Source organism: Vombatus ursinus, unplaced genomic scaffold (genome assembly GCF_900497805.2).
Source record: "Vombatus ursinus unplaced genomic scaffold, bare-nosed wombat genome assembly UNPS02014779.1, whole genome shotgun sequence".
Taxonomy (NCBI): domain Eukaryota; kingdom Metazoa; phylum Chordata; class Mammalia; order Diprotodontia; family Vombatidae; genus Vombatus; species Vombatus ursinus.
In genome coordinates this window covers 32,452,876-32,477,232 of record NW_020954557.1, presented here as the reverse complement: position 1 = coordinate 32,477,232, position 24,357 = coordinate 32,452,876, and the positions used below count along the sequence as shown (strand labels likewise).

General features: G+C 37.3%; 1 protein-coding gene across 2 annotated transcripts in view; it reads right to left on the bottom strand.

The window, feature by feature from the left end:
- The window catches only part of PDE1A (phosphodiesterase 1A), a 342,826-nt gene that overhangs the window by 134,210 nt on the left and 184,259 nt on the right, over positions 1 to 24,357 (bottom strand). For both annotated transcript variants that reach the window (XM_027866098.1, XM_027866099.1), the window contains exon 2: positions 17,177 to 17,290. In XM_027866098.1, the coding sequence (XP_027721899.1) occupies positions 17,177 to 17,290 (114 nt within the window). The remainder of the gene's footprint in view (positions 1 to 17,176; positions 17,291 to 24,357) is intronic.

The window sequence follows — 24,357 nt, the reverse complement described above, 5'->3', positions numbered from 1 at the left end:
CAGAGGACTGAATTGTGGGCAGCTGGGACAGTTTCCAGACTTCTCAATCCATGAATGCCAAAGACAACTTAGAAGGTCAGTAGGAAAAGTCTGTGTCTGTGATGAGAGAGAAGTGTGGTCCCAGCCCCAGTCCCTAAGTACGGCCCTGGGGCGGCAACTGCTTCATGAGCTTCTGGCCCACACACTGAGGGGGAATCCAGTGGCTGATCAGACGGGGATTTCAGGGATCTCTCTGCTGGTGCAGGATTCTCTTGCTTTGCCCGTGCTTGGATCTGGGTCACAGTTCTGGGTGGCAGTCCTGGGGCGAGGAGGAGCACTAGCATGGTGGAGCTTGTAGTGGTGGTGAAGAGGAAATCCTACTCACAGTTCCAAGACAGAAAAGAGTGCTTCTGGTCATTCATAGACCAGAGCATAGGCCAGGAAAGGAGCAAACACCTCACCCTTGATCATAGCACCTTGGAAGAACTGAAAATTTACAGGTCCCTTGAAGTATCTCTGAAAACAGCTGCACAAAACCCCCAAAGCTTAAAACAGTACATTCTCCACACTGGAAGCAGACCCCTACTTTAGCAAAGAGTTTATAACTCAAGTAATTGGCTGGGATCATGAGCAAGCAGCACAAAAAGAGTCAGAACATAGAATCTTACTTTGGTGACAAAGAAGATCAAAACATACAAGCAGAAGAAGACAACAAAGTCAAATCTCCTACATCCAAAGCCTCCAAGAAAAATATGAATTGGTCCCAGGCCATGGAAGAGCTCAAAAAGGATTTTGAGAAGCAAGTAAGAGAAGTAGAGGAAAAACTGAGAGTGACACAAGAAAATCATGAAAAAAAAGTCAACAGCTTGCTAAAGGAGACCCCCCAAAAAAATACTGAAGAAAATAACACCTTAAAAAATAGCTAAACCCAAATGACAAAAGAAGTCCACAAAGCCAATGAGGAGAAGAATGCCTTAAAAAGCAAAATTGGCCAAATAGAAAAGGAAGTCCAAAAGTTTACTGAAGAAAATACTTCCTTAAAAGTTAGAATGGAGAAATTGGAAGCTAGTTACTTTATGAGAAATCAAGACACTGTAAAACAAATTCAAAAGAATGAAAAATTAGAAAACAATGTGAAATACCTTATTGGAAAAACAACTGACCTGAAAAATAGATCCAGGAGAGAGATTTTAAAAATTATTGGACTATCTGAAAGCCATGATCAAAAAGAACCTAGACATCATCTTTCAAGAAATTATCAAGGAAAACTGCCCTGATATTTTAGAACCAGAGGACAAAATAGAAATTGAAAGAATTCATCGATCACCTCCTGAAAGAGATCTCCAAAGGAAAATTTCTAGGAATATTGTAGCCAAATTTCAAAGTTCCCAGGTCAAGGAGAAAATATTGCAAACAGCCAGAAAGAAACAATTCAAGTATTATGGAAACACAATCAGGATAACACAAGATTTAGCAGCTTCTACATTAAGGGACCACAGGGCTTGGAATATGATATTCTGGAGGGCAAAGGAGATAGGATTACAACCAAGAATCACCTACCCAGCAAAATTGAGCATAATCCTTAAGGGGAAAAATTGGATATTCAGTGAAATAGAGGACTTTCAAGCATTCTTGATGAAAAGACCAGAGCTGAATAGAAAATTTGACTTTCAGATACAAGACTCAAGCGAAACATAAAGAGGTAAACAGGAAAGAGAAATCAAACTTAATAAGTTTGATATTATTGAGGTTAAACTGTTTACATTTTGCATGGAAAGATGATATTTGTAACTCATGAGTCCTTTGTCAGTATTAGAGTAGTTGGAAGGAAAAAATTATATGTAGATAGATGATAGATAGATAGATAGATAGATAGATAGATAGATAGATAGATAGATAGATAGATAGATAGACAGATAGAGGGCACAGGGTAAGTTGAAGATGAAGGGGTGATACCTGGAGAATGAAATTAAGGGGTGAGAGAGGATTATACTGGGAGAAGGAGAAAAGGAGAGGTAGAATGGGGTAAATTATCTCACATAAAACAGACAAGAAAAGACTTTTACAGTGGAGGGGAAAGGGGTGAAGGTGAGAGGGAATGAATGAATCCATTCTCATCGGATTTGGATTAAAGAGAGAATAACATACACACTCAATTGAGTATGATATTCTATCTTGCCTTACAGGAAAATGGGCAGGGGAAGAGGGGACATGAGAGCAAAAAGATGATAGAGGGGAGGGCAGATTGGGGTAAGGGTAATCAGAAGCAAACACTTCTAAGGAAGGACAGGTTCAAAAGAGAATAGAATAAATGGGGGGGGCAGGATAGGATTAAGGGAAATATACTTTAGTTTTTCACAACATGACTACTATGGAAGTGTTTTGCATGACTACATACATATAACCCATATCAAGTTGCTTGCCTTCTGAATGAGGGTAGGTAGGGAGGGAGAAAGGGAAAAAAATTGGAACCCAAAGTTTTAAAAACAAAAGTTAAAAAAATTGTTTTCACATGCAACTGGGAAATAAGATATACAGGAAATGGGGTATAAAAATCTATCCTGACCTAAAGGAAAATTGAAAGGGAAGGGGATAAGAGAAGGGAGGGAGAGATAGAAGGGAGGGCAGATTAAAAGAAGGGGTATTCAGAATGTGTGTTTTGGGGTGGGGGAAAGATGAGATGGGGAGAAAGTTTGGAATTCAAAATCTTGTGGAAATGAATGTTGAAAACTAAAAATAAATAAATTAGATTCATAGCTGTCTATTTGTTGATCTGTTCTTTCTCTCTTTTGTTGATAAAAGTGTTTAGAGATTTAAATTTTACCCAAAGAACTACTTTGCTTGCATCTCCAATTTTGACATGTTGTCTCATTGACATCATTACATTTAATGAAATTATTTATTATTTCTATGATTTATTCCTTGACCCACCTATTCTTTATGATTATGTTATTTAGTTTCCAATTAATTTTAATTTCTTCAGTAGCTCTTTATTGGAAATACCTTTTTTTCATCGTGTTCTATAAAAGATGTTTAATCTTTCTGCTTTTCTGCATTTGTCCTTAAGGATATTATTTTCTAACACATAGTCTTTTTTAATGTTATATACACCAGAGAACTTTGTATACTGTTCTATATTTTCATTCAATAACCGGCAGAGATATATAAACTCTCTTCAGTCCTTTAACTTCTTTCTTATTTGTCTTTGGTTAGTTTTCTCTAGCTCTGAAAGGGATCCATTTAGGTTTTTTGCTATTACAGTTTCATTATCTATTTCTTTCTATAATTCATCTAACTTTTCCTTTCAGCATTTAGATGTTATACCATTTGGTAAATCTGCATCTACATATATTTGGTATTGAAATTAATTCATTTTCTATGGTACCTTTCAACAAAATATAGTTTCTGTGTTTATTCATTTAATTAAGTCTATTTTTTATGTTGCCTTATCTAGGATTATCATTGTTCCTTTATGATTTTTAAAATTCAGCTGAAGTGTAATAGATTTTGCTCAAGTTCCTTATCTTAATTCTGTTTTAATCTTTAGTTTTCAAGTGTGTGTCTTTTAATCAACATATTTTTGGATTATGTTTTCTGATCCATTCTAATATCTCTTCCATTTTATGAGTGAATTTGTCCTATTCCCATTCCCAGTTATGATCATTAATTGTGTATTTCCTTCTACTCCATTCTTTTATATTTATTTTCTTATTTTTGTTTTTCACTACCTTCTTACAAAAAAGAGAGTACTGAGCAAGGAATGTACTCATAACAACTTTTTGGGGCAGCTAGGTGGAGCAGTGGATAGAGCACCAGCCCTAGATTCAGGAGGACCTGAGTTCAAATCTGGCCTCAGCCACATAACATTTACTAGCTGAGTGTCCCTGGGCAAGTCACTTAACCCCAATTGCCTCACTAAAAAGAAAAAAAAACAAAAAAAAGCAGAATGACTTTTATAGGTTTAATGTCATCTGTTTTTGATCCCCTACTTCTCTTCTCTTTCCCTTGCATAGAATCCAAACAAATTCTTACCATTTTTTTAATCCTCTCTTTGAGATCTACCCTCCTTGCTTAGAATTTATTTTGCTTATGACTAATCCCTTTCTGAATCTATATTACATTTTATTCTCCATTTATTACTTTCTTCTTTTCTTCCTGTCAGACCTACACAACTATTTCTTGCTTCTGTTCCTGGTTCTTGCCCATTAAAGCAGCCCTGGACTACTCTTTGTTCTGCTCCACCACTTGTAGGTTCAGGTCCCTTCATCAATCTACACTAGATATACTATCCATCTCTGGAGGATGAGAAAACAGATGCTAGTTGGTAATTCTTGCACCCTACAGAGTATCAGGCCCCTCCATGTTAGATATAATACCTCTTTTTGCTCTCATGCATAGTCCCAGTTCAGTCTCCATGCTGGGACACTCTGGCTACCTGCCCTCCTGGCTTAGAATCAGTCCCCAGTGTCAGAATACCTTCATCTATCTCCTTTTTCCTACCTGTACTAGACAAGTTACTCACTTTGACTTTTCCTTGGATTTATTGCTCAGAACTCATTCTGCTGAGTTATTGTTGGGGATTTCCCCCCATATTTGTGGAGTAGTTCTAATGGGGAACTGGGTTGTGCTACTTTCTCCTACTCTACTATCTTGGTTGACCCTCCCTAGGTTCTTTAATTTTTTTAAATGAGTTTTTAAAATTAGTCCTTTAAAAAAAACCACCATAGATTTCTCCAGTATTCCTCCCTCTTTCCCTTTTCAAGAATTATCTCATATAACAAATAGCACTACCCCAGTGACACAGAATATCTCTGTAAAATTGTTATTCATCCAGTGAATTGAAGATTTGTCAAAAGATTTTTAAAAGATTTTTTTTTTATTTGGAGAAGCAGCATGATATAGTAGATAGATTGCTGGCATGGGAGTCAGTAAGACTTGCATTCATATGCTGACTCACACTTGGCAGTGTGAGTACATGAGAGTCATATCATCTCTGGGCCTCAGTTTCCTTACATTTAAAAAAAATGGAGATGCCTAAAGCATTGACCTCCTTGAGTTGTTGTTAGATTTAAATGAGAAAAGTTAAGCAAAGCAACTGGTAAACCTTAAAGGGCTATAGAAATGCTAGTTTTTATTATCTTGTTATTCTTTTAGTTAGGGTAAGGAGGGAAATGTGCCATTAAGAACACTCTACAGATGGACGGATTATGAAAGAGTGGTATTCACACCCTATCTTCAGGGTGAGAACAGTCTATAAAGAGGAACACTCAGCATAGCATTCCTTACTCCTCACACCCAAAATAACAAAGTTTGTGAAAATCATAATTTTCCCTTTCAGTGCTTGCTGAGTGCCTATACTAGGCTATCTCACTGAAGACAAATCTCTTCAAATTGATGTCCTCAAAAATCTACTCTTTCTTAAAATGGAAAAGACCCTGAATACATTACCCTAGATGAGAATAGGATTGACAAATGGTTCTCATCTTGAATCATCATGTCAAAGGTGAATTCAGCCTCAGACATTTACCTAGTCTGAGCCTCATTTTAATCATGAAGAAACTTAGACTCAAAGGAGTAAAATGACCTACCTAAGGTCACCTGGACAAGAAGTGGAAGAGCTAGAATTCAAACCAGATCTTCTGGCTTCCGGGTTCTTTAAGCTCAGTGCTATTTTCTGCTCTATCTAAAGATTCTTTCTCAAACAGCTGGTCTTACTCATATTCTTGCCCTTCAATCCAGGGGAGAGACAAAGAGCTCTGGGTGAAACTGAATCTAAGTAGTTCACAATTTAGTTAATAAAATCAAAGGACATTGTCAGATTTCTCAGTTACTTAAGGAACTTGCTATTTACTTTATTTCTGCTTCTCAGCTACAAAATAAAGTGGTCAGAATTTCTTAACCTAGAGTCCACGGAACTCCAAGGCATCTATGGGTTGATTTGGGGGGAATCTGTGAACTTGGACAGGAAAAATTATATCTTAATTTTCACTAACCTCTAACTAAAATTTAACATTTCCTTTAAGCAAGCTTTTTTAAAAAATACACATTATTTTGAGAAAGAGTCCATAATAGTCACCAGATTGCTAAAGGGCTACCAAGGCTTTATTGGACTGCCAAAGGGGTCCATAGCAGACAAGATTCAGAACCTCTGGAGTAGGTGATCACAAAATTCTCCAAGGCAAAACCACATTTGCCCCTGCTTTAGGTAATTGGGTGGGTCAGTAGATAGAATGCTGCACTTAAAGTAAGGAAGGCATCTTTGTAAGTTAAATCAGGCCTCAGATACTTCCTAGCTGTGGGACCCTGGGCAAGTCACTTGGCCCTGTTTGCTTCCATTTCCTCATCTGTAAAATGAGCTGGAGAACAAAATGGCAGACCACTCCAGTATCTTTGCCAAGAAAACCCCAAATGGAGTCAGGAAGAGTCAGTTACAACCCAAACAACTGAACAACAATAACTAACCCAGCACATTTGAAATTCTGGGGACCCAGATTCACCTCACTGCATCTAGTGTCAGATTGTCCCACGTGGATCAAGTATGGCCCTTTGCAAAATTACCAAATAGGTAAAGTATGTCTTCAGAGCATTTCTATGCTTTTCTGTGTCTTCAGTCTCTGCTATTACTTCCCCCTCTCAGTTACACTAGCCTGCATTCTCCTGAGGGTCAGTGCCTTTATGTCTGCTTTATACTTCCATCAATATTTGGGCTCAGTCACAAATCTGGTAAACACGCACAGATCAATGAGCTAATAAACCTTGGAAGGTATTTGAAAAGGAGGTAAATACTCCATTTGACTTAAATCAAAGTTTCAAAACTCTGTGGAATTTTATGAATCATTGTGCAGATTAGTGGACAATGGGGAGAGTAGTAGTGGAAGGGAGAATTCCTTTATTTTTTCTCACCTCTAAAATTATATTGCATAGACAGATGCCTACTTTGCCTATTTCTAAGGCCCTGAATAATGCATTATAAATATTCAAATTTAAATTTTAAAAATAAAGCAAGATTTTTTTCAGGTCATGTGATATTGGAATACAACTATGCATCTTTGGGAATTGATGGTCTCTGGAGAAGAATCCAACTGCTGAACATAGACACATCAACATTTATATTTGAAAACAAAATAAATAGCTCTGTACATTGTGGAATCATGACAACATCCTGTGGTGGAGGCAGAAAGACAGTTTTCTATTGGAAATCTTACTTGTTACAACTGCACTGACTTTGAAAAGGATTCCTCCTTCAAATCCATCTTATGGGAGATGAATTTTTGCTTTTGTTTTATTTTTCAATTAAAATTCTTAGTCAGCATTGGCTTTTTGGTCTATGTTTTATCTGTTTTTGTATTGGTTTGGAGTAATTACTATTTCATTCTGTTTATATGTAAATTAACTCTTTCTAGCCTTTCTAGATTAAAAATAATACTGCTTCTCAAGAGTGCTTTCTGAAAAAAATTATAAGAATAAAATTTTCTGTTCAAAACATTGAAAAAGTGAGTAATCTTCAAGTTCAATTTAAATAAAAATAAACCCCATCTCTTTCTCCCTCTAGGAAAATAATATAGTTTCAATTTATAGCTCAGCTTTGAATAATGCATTGAAACAATGCTGAACACTCCTTATTAGAAATGTTTTTAGTTGCTTCCTATGTTAATAAAAATATAGCATCTTTCTAACTTTATGAAGAATAAAACATTCAAATTCAGACTCGATGTTGAACCAGTATGGCATGGTGGATAAGGGGTGAGACTTGGAATCAAGAGAAGCTAGCTTCAAATCTCTTCTCAAAAACTTATTAATTGTGTGATCCTGGATAGGCTGTTTAATCTCTGTATCTCAGTTTCCTAATCTGTAAAATTGTGTTAGGTTTTGTGGGGATGTGTTAGGTTGTGTGGGAATGGATGGATTCAATGATCTCCATGTTCCCTTCTCTCTCTAAATTTCTATGAACTCTGAGAGACAACATTTTGCCTTTTGTAGTTATAGAGTCACAGGGCTAGGAAGGAGCAAGAGTACCTATTCCACATGTTTGGGTCTGATTCTGTAATCATAGGATCTTCTGTAAAAAAAAATCTCTGGAGCTCTTGAAACCTTTTTTACTTCAGAATCATATAAGGTAACCATTAGTATGTTAGACCTAATGCAAAGGAAGAAAGGAAGGAATGAAAGAAGGAAAAAAGGAAACAATTATTTTTAAGTGATTCATATGGGCCAGGCACTGTGCTAAGCACTGGAGATATAAATATAAACAAAAAGAAAGAAAAAATAGATGGTCCCTGCCCTAAAGAAGATTACATATTAATGGGAGAAAACAGCATACAACAGAGTTGAAAAACAGTGAGGGGAGTTGAGAATAAAGTCTGGAAGTAAGGAACAGGGTCAGGAGGATAATGAAGGCTATCAAGACTGTGCATCTCCACAAAATGGCAGCCCCTGGAGGAACTCATCAATGGGAGAAGTATTCTGTGTCTATTTAAAACCATTCCTATCTCCCTTGTCCACTGTTGGGGTCAGAGGTCAAAGTATCTGGGACAGACATACCCTCATGGTAAAAGTGAAGTTGAAAGCCTCAATCAGACATGCAGCAGCTGGCTGAGTATGGCTTCCACACAGGTGTCTCCTTGCCCTAATATCCATGTTGATTACATCTGTGATTCCTGATGGATAATACAAGGATACCTCTAGAGACAATTTTACTCAAGAATATACAACCAATACTATATACATCCCCTCAGGATCCTCTTTGTAGGAGGGGAACCTACAGAACAGGGCACTTTATACAAGAATAGGTATGAGGCTCTCCACCCCCAAGATGTGTTAAGTTTCTTGTGGCTTTCTGTAGACTACACAGACCGAAATAATGTAGGGCCATCCCCATGCTTAGACTACCATAGCCCTGAACTCTGCCATTACAGAATGGCTGGAGCCAGTCAATAAGCAGCTTATATTAATAACTTACTGTTGTTAAAACGTGTTTTTAAACCATCTTGGTTAAAGAATATAAATTATACATAAAAACAACATCATAAAGACAAACAATTTTGAAAGCCTTAAGGATTCTGAACAATACATTACCAATAATGATCCCAGAGTACTGATAAGGAAGTATGACCTACCCATCTCTGGACAGAGAGTTGATAGATTCAGGTACAGAATGAGATGTATATTTTGGGTATTGCCTAATCAGGAGTTTGTTTTGTTTACTGCATATTTATTACAAGGATTTTTTTTTGAGAGGAAATAGAATTTTGTTAGTTAAAAAAATTAATATTAAATTAAGAAATAGATAATCCTATTAGCATTCTTGCAGGAATGGAATTTTCTAGGGTACATTTGGGGCTAGGTTTGAGTCATTTCTTTTTCTTACTGATAGAGTGTTGTTAGTTGTTTCAGATGAGTTTGATTATCTGTGGCCCCATTTGGAGTTTTATTGACAAAGATACTGGAGTGGTTTGCCATTTCTTACTCCAGCTCATTTTACAGATGAGAAAACTGAGGCAAACAGGGTTAAGTGACTTGACCAGGGTCATACAGTAAGTGTCTGATGCCAGATTTGAACTCAGAAAGACATGTCTCCAGGCCTGGTGCTCTATTCACTGTGCCACCTAGCTGCATATAAGCTATCCATTCTTCTAAGTGACAGTCTTTCAAATACTTGAAGATAGCCATCATGTCAGGGGAGGTGTTGTGATACAGTGAGAAGTGATGGTTTTGGAATCCAAGGACCTGGGTTCAAGACCCAGATGTAGTATTTGCTCTGTGGCCTTGCTTTAACTAACTTAATATCTCTAGGCCTCAGTTTTCTCATCTGAAAAATGAGAGGTTTGGGATAAAGGGTCTCTAAAATCTCTTCCGGCTCTGTGATCCATAACTATAATCTATGTTTGCATGATTCTTTAAAAAAGATGTGAGACAATCAATTATGCATACTTCTGAATATCACATTCAGAATCCATAGGTGCAATAAAATTAAAAATCAAACTCTTGTATAAGCTCCTCATGTTGCCACTGAAACTTGTAAGAGAAGAGTTTAGGGTTGTGTGTGTGTGTGCGTGTGTGTGTGTGTGTGTGTGTGTGGTGAGGGGGTGGGAGAAAGGAAAGGAGAGAAGTAGGCTTGAAGAGATGAGGTGGGAGATTAAGGGAGAAAAGGAGGAGAGTGGAAGAGAAAATTTGGAGTGGCCCAGGAGGAAAAGAATTACAATGTTTTGGTGTTACCATCACAGAATATTTTCAGCATGATTACCATCACTATGGATTTGAATACTGTATTTGAAATATTCCCCCTTACAAAAAGAGTAATTTTGAAATGTATAAGAAAACTTTATTTAAAACTAATGTATTTAGCCTTCTATGTCTCTGGCTATTTAGATTATTCAGAGATATAACACGTATAAATTAAGAAGACAAAAAACATACAAAATACTTATGAATACAGTCCACCATAACTTTTTGCCTAAAAAGTAAATGTGTTTGTGTGTGTGTGTGTCTGTATGTATGTGTATGTTGGGAGAGAAGGGTAGGGTTAGGTATGTAAACCTACATTGGTATACATTGGTTGATGTTACATAATACTAAGGCAAATGACTTCATCCTCAAAATAATTTTCAATAGTCAAACATTGTTAAGCTTGATAAAGACCTGGTGACAGATCTCGATGGTTCATTCAAAGAAAACTAGGAAAGATTTGGCCATCATCCCACGCAGGCAATTCAGGAGAAAACTGGAAAAGGTCAGAGAGTACTAATATGTAGCATTTCTTTTTTTCACATCTCACTTTTGCTTTCTACATTTAAGGAATTATTTTAAGATGAGAGAGAAGAGGGGAGAACAAATTCTTAGGCCTTTTTATACAAGTTCAAGAAAGTATATTTAATAAAAAATAAAATAATGTAAATATAGTTCATTATCTACCAGCTCTGATGCTTTTTCACAAGTTGCCTCTCTAAACCAAATGGGTCATCAGATAAATTCTGCATGGATGACAAATTTATAAAATGGGGATGATAATAGCACCTTCTTCACAAGACTGTTGTGAGGATAAAATGAGAAAATATTTGTAAAGAGCTTTGCAAACCTTAAAGCATTATATAAATTTTAGCCATTATCATTATTGTTGTTGTTTCAAAAAAGGCAACAGCAATGAACTTGAGGCACCAATAAATTCAAATTTTATGGTTTAACATATCTGCATCATAAATGACTTTAGAATTGGAAATCCTAGAAAAAAACAGTCCATTGTCAATGTAATAAAAAATTATCACAGCAAAAGAAAGGGTTTTATGTATTTGCTAAAATAATTAGAATTGTTCAAAGGCTTACAAGATGTCTTATTGGTCATGTGACCAACAAGATGGCAGTCTCCACTTTTTATCTCATCCTTATGAACTTTCAGAACTTTCCAAAACAAAAATTATGAGCAGCCGGTAAAGTAACCAATGCTATCTCCACAGGCTAAGACACTAAGAATTCTAATTAAGTAACAACCTTATAAATAAGCAGAGAAAGTTATTATAAAACCCCTAACTCACTCACTCAATATCCCCTCTCTCACCAACACCCACATTCAATCAGGACTGCACTACAGGACCCAAAAGTGCCCTGGGATCCACTCTGCAATTACCTTGTAGCTACTAAAGTCTCTTCAACCACCACTACCATCTACTTGCCTTCAATCCACATCTTCTGATATTCTGTGACAAGCCACAAAATTCAAACTGCTCCCCAACTCTGCAGAGATGGCTGAAGTAAAGTGAATATATGTTGGCCTGCATCAGTGCTCAGCCAGAGAAGAGTGTGTGTGGGAGGTGTGGGGGAGTGGGGTGGGAAGGATATTCCTGAGGGGCAGATCTTCACCAGATCTGAAGGAAAAGAGATTAGCATTTTGTCCACCCAGAAGTCACTTGGGCACAGAGACTGAGGGTGGTGAGAAATGAATCCCCCAATGTGAGAGTAGGCTGAGACAGCTTTGGAGTCTAGCCCCTGTGAGATTTACCACATCAAAGAAAGAATCAGAAAATGAGTGATAGGGGAACATAAGGGAGAAAAAAGACTGAAATTGCCAAAGATCACAGGAGTAGGAAAACTCAAAAACTTTGAGCCCAAGCAAATAAATCAGCAGAGAAGATACAAAAGAAGGGAGGTCTAAACATCTCTGAACAAATATTTCAAGAGAAAGGAAAATGAATCAACACCTGAAGAGGGAAAAGACCCTATGGATTCCCAAGAGAACACAGAACTACAGCAGGATGTTCCAAGTAGTTCAAGAAATAAGAATCATGAAGGCAGAATATACGGCCTGCCCAGCAGAAAGAACTGGCAGAATTCTTCTCCCTCTATACTCCTCAGTTGGTGATCTCATCAGCTCCCATGGATTTAATTACCATCTCTGTGGTAATGATTCTCATATCTACTTATCCTGCCCCAAACTCTATTGTAACCTTCAATCTTGCCTTTCCAACTGCTTTTCAGACTTCTCCAAATGGATGTCTAATAGGCATCTTAAACCAAACACATCCAAAACAGAACTCATTCTTTCCCCCTAAATCCTCCCGGTCTACACCATCCTCTCAATCACTCAGGTTCACAACCAAGGAGTCATCCTTGACTAGTTACTATCTCTTGCCTCCCTTATATCTAATCTGTTGCCAAGGCCTGTAGGTTTCATCTTCACAATCACTCAAATACGCCCCCTTCTCTTCTCTGACACTGCCACCACTCTGGTACAGACTCTCATCAGCTCACACCTGGACTACTGCAATAGACTGCTGGTGGGTCTGCCTGCCTCAAGTCTTTACCCCTCTCCAACCCACCCTCCATTCAGCCACCAAAGTGATTTTCCTGAAGGGCAAATATGACTGTCACCCTGCCACCTACTCAGTAAACTCCAGTGACTCCCTATTGCCTCTTAAGATCAAATACAAAAAGTTTTGTTAGACATTCAGAGCCCTTCATAACTTAGCCCTTTTATACCTTTCCAATCTTCTTTTATCTTATTCCCTACTACATAATTTTTCATCCAGTGATACTGATTTTCTTGGTGTTACGAGAACAAGATACTCTGTTTCTTGGTTCTGGGCATTTGCTTTGGCTCTTCCCCCTACCTGGAATGTTCTCCCTCTTCCATTACACCTACTACTGACTTCCCTGGTTTCCTTTAAGTCCCAAATGAAGTGCCATCTTCTACAGGAAGCCTTTCCCAGCCCCTCTTAATTCTAGTGCCTTTTCTTTGTTAATTATTTCCTATTTATCCTGTCACATAGCTTGTTTTGTATATATTTGTTTGCATACTGTCTCCCTCATTAGATTGTGAGCTTCTTGAAAGCAGAGATTGTCTTTTGCCTTTTATATAACCAGTGTTTAGCAAATTGCCTGGAACGTAATGGGTGCTTAATAAATATTGATCCATTGAATAAAAAACTAGAATGCAGGGAAACACAAGAGAAAATTTGTCTTTTACTGAGGCCGGCTGCCACCTTGCAGGAGGGAAATGACTGGTGGGCAAGCAGCTGTGAACAGGTACTTCATCTATTAGAATTTGGTTTAGAAGTCTAGAGAAATTCAGTGTCTCAGCCAGAGAAAGGGAACTCACGGCCTTGAAGTCACTTGTGGCCTTCTGATTTGTTCTGTGAAATTTGGATTCAGTCAAAGGATCGCACTTGAAGACCTAGAGGGCTACATGTAGCCTCAATGCCACGGGTTTTCCACCCCTGATCTAAATCAGTGCTACTGGCAACACTCTCCTAGTGGAGCCCAACCCATATTAAAATGTAATTGGGAAATATTTAACAAAAAATACAATAAAAACATAAATAATGTCAATACATGGTTTTCTGAGTTAATATGTCACCAGCAAGGATCTTTATATAATAAGGTTTATTGGCCCCTGTTTCATTATTTTTTTTGTTTGTTTTTGGTGAGGTGACTTGCCCAGAGTCACACAGCTAGTGAGTATTATGTGTATGAAGCTGGATTTGAACTCAGGTCCTCCTGAATCCAGGGACAGTGTCCTATCCACTGCACCACCTAGCTGCCCCAACCCCTGTTTCTATTTGAGTTTCAGACCAGTGAACTACAGAAACAGATATGAAATCCTCTTTGGAAAGTCCTTCATAACCTGCCCCCTTCTACCTTTCCAAGCTTTCACACCTTATAACACCCTCAGTACTTTAGTTCAGTTATATCCGCCTCCTTGCTGCTCCTTGATTAAGACTCTCCATCTCCACTCTGGGAGTTTCACTGGCTTTCCTCCGTGCCTGGAATGCTCTCCTTCCTCATCTCTTCTCAGCTTCAAGTCCCAGCTAAAATCCCATCGTCTACAAGAAGTCTTTCTTGATCCCCATTAATGCTAGTTCCTTCTCTCAATGATCTCCATTTTATCTTATATATTGCTTATTTGTACATAGTTGTTCGCATGGTATTGCCACTTTTAAGTTGTGAGAAAGGAATGACTGTCATTTGCCTTTCTTTGTATTCCCAGTTCTTAGCAAAGTTCCTAACAAATGGTAGGTACTTAATGAATGTTACTGACTGAGTCTCAGTTTCTCTAACTAAAAAATGAGGGGGTTAGATTGAACAATCTAAGATACCTTCTAGCACTAACATGGTATGATTATGAAATTCTCATGCTGCCTGCCTCCCTTCACCATCCCATCACTGCCTCATTTCTGCACTGTCTGCCTCTGAATCCCTACTTTTTGTGGCTCGTCTCTGTGTTTTCTGTGCTGTTCACCCTCACACCCTCTGTGGTTATTTTTGAAAATGTTTATTTCAAATTTAATACTTATTTATAACATTGTCTTACAAAAATTTTGAGTTCTAAATTCTGTCCCTCTCTCCAGTCCTTCCCTAACCCACTGAGAAAGCAAGCAATATGATATTAATTATGCATGTGAAATCATGCAAAACATACTTTCCTATTAGCAATGTCACAAAAAAGCAAGAAAAATAAGAAAGTGAGAAAATTGCACTTTAATTTGCACTCAGTTCATCAGTTCTCTCAGTGGAGATGAATAACATTTTTTTTAGATTTCTTTTTTTATTAATAAATTTATTTATTTTTAGTTTTCAACATTTATTTCCACAAGATTTTGAGTTCCAAATTTTCACCCCATCTCACCCTCCCCCTACCCCAAGATGGCATGCATTCTGAATACCCCTTCCCCTAGTCTGCCTTCCCTTCTATCTCTCCCCGCCTTCTCTTATCCCCTTCCCCTTCTATTTTCCTGCAGGGCAGGATAGATTTCTGTACCCCATTTCCTGTATTTCTTATTTCCCAGTTTTATGTGAAAACTTTTTTTAAACATGTGTTTTTAAAACTTTGGGTTCCAAATTTTCTCCCTTCTTCCTTCCCCACCCACCCTCATTGATAAGGCAAGCAACTAAATATAGGTTATACATGTACCTTAAGTAAGGTGATATTGGGGAATCTTGGGGGCACCTACTTACATAGAGACTTGTGGTAATGCTACACTTTGAAGATCTCAACAAAACAAGCCCTCTGTAGACATAGGGAACCCTTATCTATCAAAACTCTAGTAGGTACTTAAGAAGAGGAGAGAGGGAAAGAATGGGGCTAACCCATCACCAAAGGCAAGCCTGAGTGAGGATTTAGCCACCCACCACCTTCCCTACCCCAGCCCTGGAACAACCTAGGACTTCCCCCACCATGGTGGAAAGAAGGTTAAGGGTTGGTAGGTATTGTTCAGGGGAGGAATGGAGAACTAGTGGAAACCCTGATGCCTGGACATTAGGGGTAAGATGGGAGAGAATAGCCAATGGGCACAGAACACACAGCCATTAGCTTCTGCCTCCTCCAGACACCATATTGCCTGTTTCCCTGAACTGTGGGAAAAGAAAAAACAGGTCCCTTAAACCATAATAGGGACATAGAGGAGGGAAGTGAGGATTGTTGTACGTGTCTCAATGATGTATCCCCTTCTGACACCCTCACCCCCACACATACATACAGAGTGGGAGTAAGACCACACATACCCATCTATTTGAATCTCTCATTGCCTTTGAACCTAAACAGAGGGTAGCAGCCCTGTTATGTCTAGGGACAGGGCCTCACTCACTAATAGCAAAGTGTGGAAGAGATTTGGTGCTTATATACAGACATGGATGGTGGTTATGGAGTAAAGACTGGTTAATAGAGAAAGGAACCCAAACTGCCTCCCACCCCACCCACTTTCCCAGAGCCTTTGGATCACCTCCACATAGCCTATGCAGCACCTTGTTAAAAAAAAAACAAAAAAAAACAACAATAACAACAAAAACAGCAATTAGTTCAAATGGAAAGCTACCAGATAGCTTGCAAGGGTGAGCTCCTCCCCTCACTCATTTACCTTATGTCGGGATCCTTGATTCTCTCCTTGTGACCCTAATTAGAGGCCCTTTTGCTTACTCTTTTTCCAGGTGTAAAATAAACAAGCTAGCAAAAACAACTCTTATTCCAGTTATTATTGCATTTTGATGTGAATTGAAACATGTTTAAAGGTTTACATGACAGATGTATAAAATTATAGGATCTATAGAATCACAGAATGAATGCTAAAGTTGGAAGGCACTTCAGGAATCTTTAACCCCATCTTTTCCTGAAAAGAAGTACCCGCTACATCAATCCCAACAAGGAGCCACACAGACTCAGCTTAAAGGACTCTGGCAAAAGGGAACACTCTAATTTACAAGACAACCCAATTCTACTTTAAGACAACTATAGTTCCTACAAATTTTTTTTTCCTCCTTACATTAAAGAACAAATTCTTTAACATTAGGCATATTTTAGATTAATGATTTTTAAAAGTAAAAATAATGACTGACCTGAAAAAATATTTAAAATTTTAGAATTTGGAAAAAATTAGTTTAGTTAGAGTTAGTGTTTAGAATCATAAAAACAATAATTGACTATCATATAACATTTTAACGCTTGAGAAGCACTTTAAATAATTTTCTCCCGTGAGCCTCTCAATAATCCTATGAAAGAGTTATTATAGATGTCATTCTCATTTTATAAATGATGAAATAGCTCATCAAGATCAGGATGACTTGTCCATGGTCACATACATGAATAGGAGAAATGATCTTTGTCTCATTTATCAGCTGCAGAAACTTTACATCTCTAAAAGGTGGTGGTATTCTGGCCAGGATACACTATATCCCAGAGGTTTTTGTGTGGGTGGACTGAGAAATGATGACTTACCTCGTTTCATCGATGTAAACGGCCTCCAACACAGATGCTGCATATTCAATATTCTTCTTTAAGTCCACGACATTGATATCACCTTTTTCCAGCTGTTTTACTAAACATCTTAGTCTAAGAGACAGAAGGAGAAAGATTCATTTTATAAATGCCTGGGAACAACTTCAAATGCTCATATGTTCTCCTGCATGAAGAGTGTAAAGTAGCAATTTCCTACAAATACTTTCTAAGATTACGAAGAATACTAATAAGGGTATACACTTAAATAACTACAAAGTTACATTTATTTATTGATTCATATTTTATTACTGCTGTCATTATTGATCCTGTTGCTGTTACAGGAATAGTATCTGAGCCTATGATTTCATTGATTATAGAGAACTCCCAGATGAACTCCTTTTACCAATACAAGTCAGCGTCTTTTCAGCAACTTAGTCTTAGAGAGTTGCCTATAACATGTACTGAAACCAGCCTCCAGGCAGAACTTAGGTTTGTTTTGTGACACTGATGTGCGCATAAACATATATACACATGTATATAAGTATACACATATGTTTTGATATGATAATGTTTTTATATATAAAATATTCACTCACATGTATATATATTTGATATGATAATATTTTTGAGATACACATCTCAAAAAACATATTCCTTGCAATAATTTTTCCAATGAATTTGTTGCTTTTGAGTAGTTTTGTTTTGGGAAAGATTTAAGTTCTCCTCTGACCACTCTTCTTGCCATACCTCACTGGTCAAAAAAACTGGTATAAGGGAAAGGAAGTGAGAAACAAGAAGTGAATTAGGAAGGAAAATGGCAAGAATTTGAAGTTTCTTCCCTGGGTCAAAACCACAAGGATCTTCACCAACTTGCTTTAATCCCTCTCATACACACAAACAAATATTAACTCATTTTGTTTCCTCCTAGACCTTTCTCTCTTCAAAAACATGTCCCTATTTCTATCAAAACCACCATCATCCTCCCAGGCCCTTAAGTTCAGAACTGACCATGTTATTCCTCCCCCTCCCTACCAATCAACTCTAGTGACTCCCCATTGCCTCTTGGATAAAGTAAAAACTCTTTTGTGTAGCTTGTGAAGTCCTTCACAACCTACTGTCAACCACTCTTTCTTTATAGCCTCATTGGACATTACTTCCCTGTTGCAATCTATGATCCAGCAAGATTAGCCTTCTATCTGTTCCTCATTTGTGATACTCCACATCTCATCTTGGCATTGCCTGTCCCCTGTGAGTGGGGTAATGTTGTTTGACTGGCAATAAGTTTTGCCATGTCTTAAAAATCTAAAACATTATTTACATTTTTGTTAGGTTTCTAATTTTCCTTGTATTGTGATTTTGGGAAATCATTGCATAAGAAATGGTATTAATTTGAGAAATAATACCCAGAGGGTGATGCAATCATATCATTGGAAAACTAACTCTTCTTTTCATAGACTGCTGTTATTATGGTTTGAAAAACTTTCAAATATTTGATTCGGTATATTTTGCTTTTATAAAAATTATTATTTACTGTTTGGGAAAGTACCACAGATTTTGCATTATCTGTAAAGTTCTTTGGGGACTTGTCAGATTTTCAGTCCCCTGGATCTTCAGCTTTAGCAAGGTCATAAAATCTTACCAGCCTTGCAGAAAGAATATTTTGCTAAAATAATGAAGTAGTTTAATGAGAAACTAAGATGGCTCACAGCTGAGGTGAAAGGGCTTACTAGTTATTTTGTGAAGGGTGATTTTTAATCTGATAGATTGCTTGACCACTGTTTATGAAAATGATGGAAGTGCACCTGGAATTGCATGTATTGAGGTTTTTGTCATGTGTGTGAAACTCCAGAATATGATTTTTAAAAATTTCTAATGATCTATTTAAGTCCTAGGATGGATTTAAGCTAGAAAGGATGAATTAAATAGGATCTTGTATGTGTTTGTTATTAACTGTTATGGCAAAAACATGAGAAAAATAATAATAGCTATAACTAGCCCTGAGATGTGATCAATGAAACTTACTATTTGAGGTAAAATCTCTTGGGATTGTAATTTGATATTATTCTGAGTTTTTATTTCATGTATGCTTGTCTGAATTGCCATTAAGCCAATAATCCACCATTCAAGGGAAATGCCACGTGATGTTCAAAGGGAGTGTGATCTGAGAACTGTTATAGATGGCTTTCTGTGCCTGGGAAGGTTGAGGGGATGACCTTGCAAATGTTATTATAGAATCCTCTTGACCCACTTTCCCCATTGTGCTATTTCCTTTCTGAAGAGGAAGGTTCCCATCCGATTACGTCTGAGCTTGACTCTGATATCTTGTGAATAATAAGAAACTTTCCTGCATAATTGGCTGTTTCAAAATAAAGGTTAACTTTAAAGGTTGACTATTACCTGGAATCAAACAGAGCTAAATTTTTCCTGTTTCCTTTTCCTAATGTCAGGTGAGACTATACCCTTGAAGGGAAAATTTTGATGTTGTTATGACCATGTCCCTTCTTTCTTTCATTGCAAATTGTTATAACTGGGGCACGTGAACTGTGAAAGTTGTTTTTTTTTAAATATATGATGAACCTTGTTGTTGCAATACTCAAACATCTCTGAATTATTATAACTGGATGCAAGTATGAAAGATCTTATTGTTTTTTTTTATTTTTCTATTTTGAATTTGTGTTGACTAATAGTTATATATTCATGTATCTAATTAGGTTCTTGAAGTATCTCATTCTTTCTTCAATGATATATGAGGATAATATATATTATCAATAGGGAAGATAGAACAAAAATGTGATGTGATAAAGATGTAAAAGTTTTAAATTTTACGTAAAGTTTTATATTTTAATGGTGTAGAGATTTTTACCTTGAGAAAGCAACAAAATTAGATTGTTTTCCCTAAGAACTAGGATACAGATAAATGATAAATAGATAGATGATTAATTGTCCAACTCTTTGTAACCCCATTTGGGTTTTTCTTGGCAAAGGTACTGGAGTTGTTTGCCATTCCTACCCAGCTCATTTTATAGCTGAGGAAACTGAGGCAAAAAGGGTTAAGTGACTTGCCCAGCTACTAAGTATCTGAGGCTGGATTTGAACTCATAAAAGTTAGTCTTCTGGACTTCAGGCCTACTACTCTATCTACTGCACCACCTAGCTGCCCCAGATGATAAATAGATATAACTAGTCTTCAAATACTTTTATTAAGAACAATGACAAAAGGACAAGGATAGAGTTACCTCCATAAGGTTCAAAATGGCTTTCACCACATAAACTAGTACCTGAAAAACCAAATTTAAGAGAAACATCCCTCCAGAATTGCCCTGGGAATGCGATCTACTCCAGAATTTCCAAGAGAAAATGTTTCCAAGTATCAGATGGTCACATGCAACAGCTAAGACCCAAGATGTAATAAACTGATTGAATGTAGTTGAATCTGTAACCTGACTTAGTTTACCTATAGAATCTGTTTAATTAGGTTTGTTTCCATAGAGGATGTATGAGATTATGACTCTGCTCAACTAAGTTCAACTTGTATGACATCAAAGAAAGCACAGAACTTTGAATCTATCTTTTTTTAACTTTTTTTGTTATACTTATGGCTGTGTGTTTTTTCAAGGACTAGGAAATTTCCCTGTATTGTATTTTTGGTCTTGTCTGTTGTGTTTTTGCACTTATTTCCTACTACAAGTCTAACTCCCCTGACTTACAGGCCCTGATGTCTACTCAGTTTGATCCCTTTGACTATGAGTTGCCACCAGTATGGTCCCTATCACTCCTTGAAGGAATTCCATCATGTTCTTGATAAGATGGGCAATAAATGAGATGTATTACCTGTCTTGGATTATTTTAATGAACTTCCTTTGAAACCTTAGCCTAGCTCTCTGCTTCTGTTATCATGCTTCCTCCAGTAACAGCAATGTTGGACTTTAAAAAGCCCCAGAGGGGGAGAATTGTAGGAAAACTTTACTGCATTGTTTGAACCTAACCTGGTTTGGCTGAGAGACCAAATTTGTCGCTTAAAGCACAGATTCATTTAATGTTTAACTCAGGATGTTCAGGTTATGTTGACCCCATAAACCTTCCCAGGAAGCCAAATATTGGTTAGTATGAGGTTAGGAACTGTTTCATTTGGCATTGTCAATTGGTTCAACATCAGAAACTGGCATGGTTTTAGCAGTGGAAATCATTACAAGGAATATAAGGAGTTTTCTCCTGTTAAGACATCTCAAGTAACCTATGTGTCTTTTCTGGAGACTGTCTCTGTACTGGCCAATCAAATGACTGTTTCCTTACTTCTTTGTTTCAATCCTACATAATGTGTAACTCATAGAGGTTTGATGGAACAGGCCAACTATTACAGCTCTTCCCCTCTGCCAGATGACAGTTCTTGGTTTGTTCTCAAGTGACACAACTTAGGAAATGACTTTTACATAAAGCTTTTCCTGATTCCCTCAACTGCTAGCACCTTCCCTCTCAAAACACACCTTATTTAAGTGCATTACATTTATGCTCTTTATGTTTGTTTTATATATTTATGTAGGTACGGACTATCTTTCTTGATAGGATGTGAGCTCCTTGAGTTTAGGAATTGTTTCATTTGTCACGATTCAGCATTATAAACTGATGTGATTTCAGCAGTAGAAATGACATTTAAGAAGAGGTATTACTGCTGCTGTACCCTGAAGACCATGAGACCTTTCCATCTGACTTGCCACCAAAAAGAAGAGGACCCAATACAAAGCTGTGGGGAAACTATGAAATACGTGGCATTTTTCATTTGTCTGTTCATCTGAATTTCTAGGGTTTAGATTTTTTAAGCTGATAAGGGTGCTATGTATCACAAAATAACTCAGAGTGAAGAAGATTTCTGGGCAGATGGCAGGGCAAAAGGTTTCCAAAGGGGCAATTTTCCTTGACCTTCCCTCTAACCACACCAAGTAATATAAGAAGCCCCCAAATGTAGAAAATGAAGCAACAGCAAAAGAAGAAAAATGAAGCAATGGAGTAAGTTTTATTGGGGAAAAATAACTGAGGACCAAGTCACCAGTTTATTGCTCAGGGCAACTACTTTCAGTCTGACTCTAAAAACTCATTACTAGGTAACTAACTCATCATCCTTGGCAGAGACTACATTAACTTTGGTACTCACACTTCCTCGGTACCCTGAGTAGCTTCTGCTTCTCCATTGAAGGACTGGAAAAAAGAATTTCTCCCAAAGCCTCCATTTAAAAAGGGATCAGATATCTCATAGCCCAACCATTTCCCACCAGCTTCTCTCTTATAATCCACTCCAACATCATCATGCCTGGGAGGAAGTACCTTCTCTGCCTTTTTTAAGCTTTCTTTTGTGTATTTTGTGTGTGGTCTTTCTCCATTAAATTGTAAGGTCCTTGAGGGCAGGGAGTCTTTTTTTTTCTTATTTGTACCCTAGTTCTTATCATGGTGCTTGGTACAGAGTAGGAGGTTAATAAATGTTTACTAAAGTGAATTGAATTGACTCCAAGTCTAGGCCTCTATCTATTATGTTCTACCATACTTTTGGGGGAACCTGACAGAATTTTCTCCCATTCCTCATGAATTTCTTATTCAATTAGGAATATTTTATAATGTTGTCCAAAGTTATTTAAGTACATTCCTTTAGACTAAGCATACAAGAAAAAGAAACACAAGGGCATCTATGGGAAAAGAAAAAATATCCCATGATGAAAGGGTTGGAGCTGGAATGGATCCCAGAGATCATCTAGTCAAACCCCTTAATTTTATAGATGAAGAAATTGAGACTAAATGAGTTTAAGGGAATGACCTAAGGCCACCAAAGTCAGAAATATCAGGGATGGGAATTGAATTCAGATCTTCCAACTCAAGAATCAGTACACTTTCCACTATCCCACACTTCTATATCTCAAATGCACATATTATGAGAGATATAACTGGAATAAAATATTGAGAGGAGATTGAGAATATATTAAGGCCATGAGCTCTATTTTCAGAACAAAATAATTAATGCCTTTAATTTCACTTAGAATGAAACAGGTGGCTAGTAGAGAATGTGACCTATAGATTCAATATGATCTATTCATTCACATTCTCTCCAGGGATTGAAATGTCACACAAGGTGGCCTTCAGGTATTGATTATTCCCCACAGAGCTCAGGTTGGCTATTTTTCTATAAAAGAAATTAAGCTCTTGAAATTCAAGAATAATGGCCAGTGACTAAGGGTTCTCATGCTATCAAAATGATGTTTCTAGAAATTATGTATATATTTTGTAAGGATTCCCTTTCAATAGGTTATAAGCAAATAATTCTTCTCTAGAATGACCCACACATGCCAGAAACAAAGAATATGTGTTCCCTACTCCCTGACTCTACAGAGATACAATATGCATAAAGATTTGATGCTTATCTATTTTGCCTGTTAGGATTTAATCCTTTTCCTGGAAAATATGCTTGCAAAACAAATTGTGGCTTATAAAAGCACTAAGGTACCATTCTAGAACACTTTAGCTGAATTTCCTAGAAATTACTTTGGATGATTTCCAGCACCAACACAAAAGAATTTTAGGGTATGGAGCATAGCTAGTAATTAAATATGGCTGTATGGCATAGCCACCTGAAAATATTTTATTCTAACTCCATTTCCATCCCTCACCTAGAAAAAAGAAATACTTCTAGACTAAAATCAGTTAGTCAATAAATTAATGAGTAATTTTCCTGAAGTGTGGATCTGACCATATCACTTCCCAACATAATAAACTTAGGTGTCTCCCTATTGCCTCTAGGATAAAATATTTACTCTTCTAGTCTCCATGTAAAGTTTCTCTCAACCTTTTCACATTTTTACAATTTATTTCCCTTCATGTACTCTATGGTCCAACCAAACTAGCCTTTATACTTACTGTTCCTCACACATAGCTCTCCATCTTTCACTGCCTACACTCTATGTAATCCTACCCAACCTTCATTCAAGCACCATCTGCTATGTGAAGCTCTTCCTGATCTTCACAACTGATGATCCCTTCCTCCCCAAATAATCTTCATAGCAATAGCGGGAAGCGGCAGAGGGGAAGGAAGCTTCAGAGGAGAGAAGCTATGGAGGCAGAGAGGAGCGCTATGAGGACCACAGAGGGAGAAGTTGGGCAAAGGACAGTTTATGGGGGAAGAGTGTAGCAGTGAGCCAATA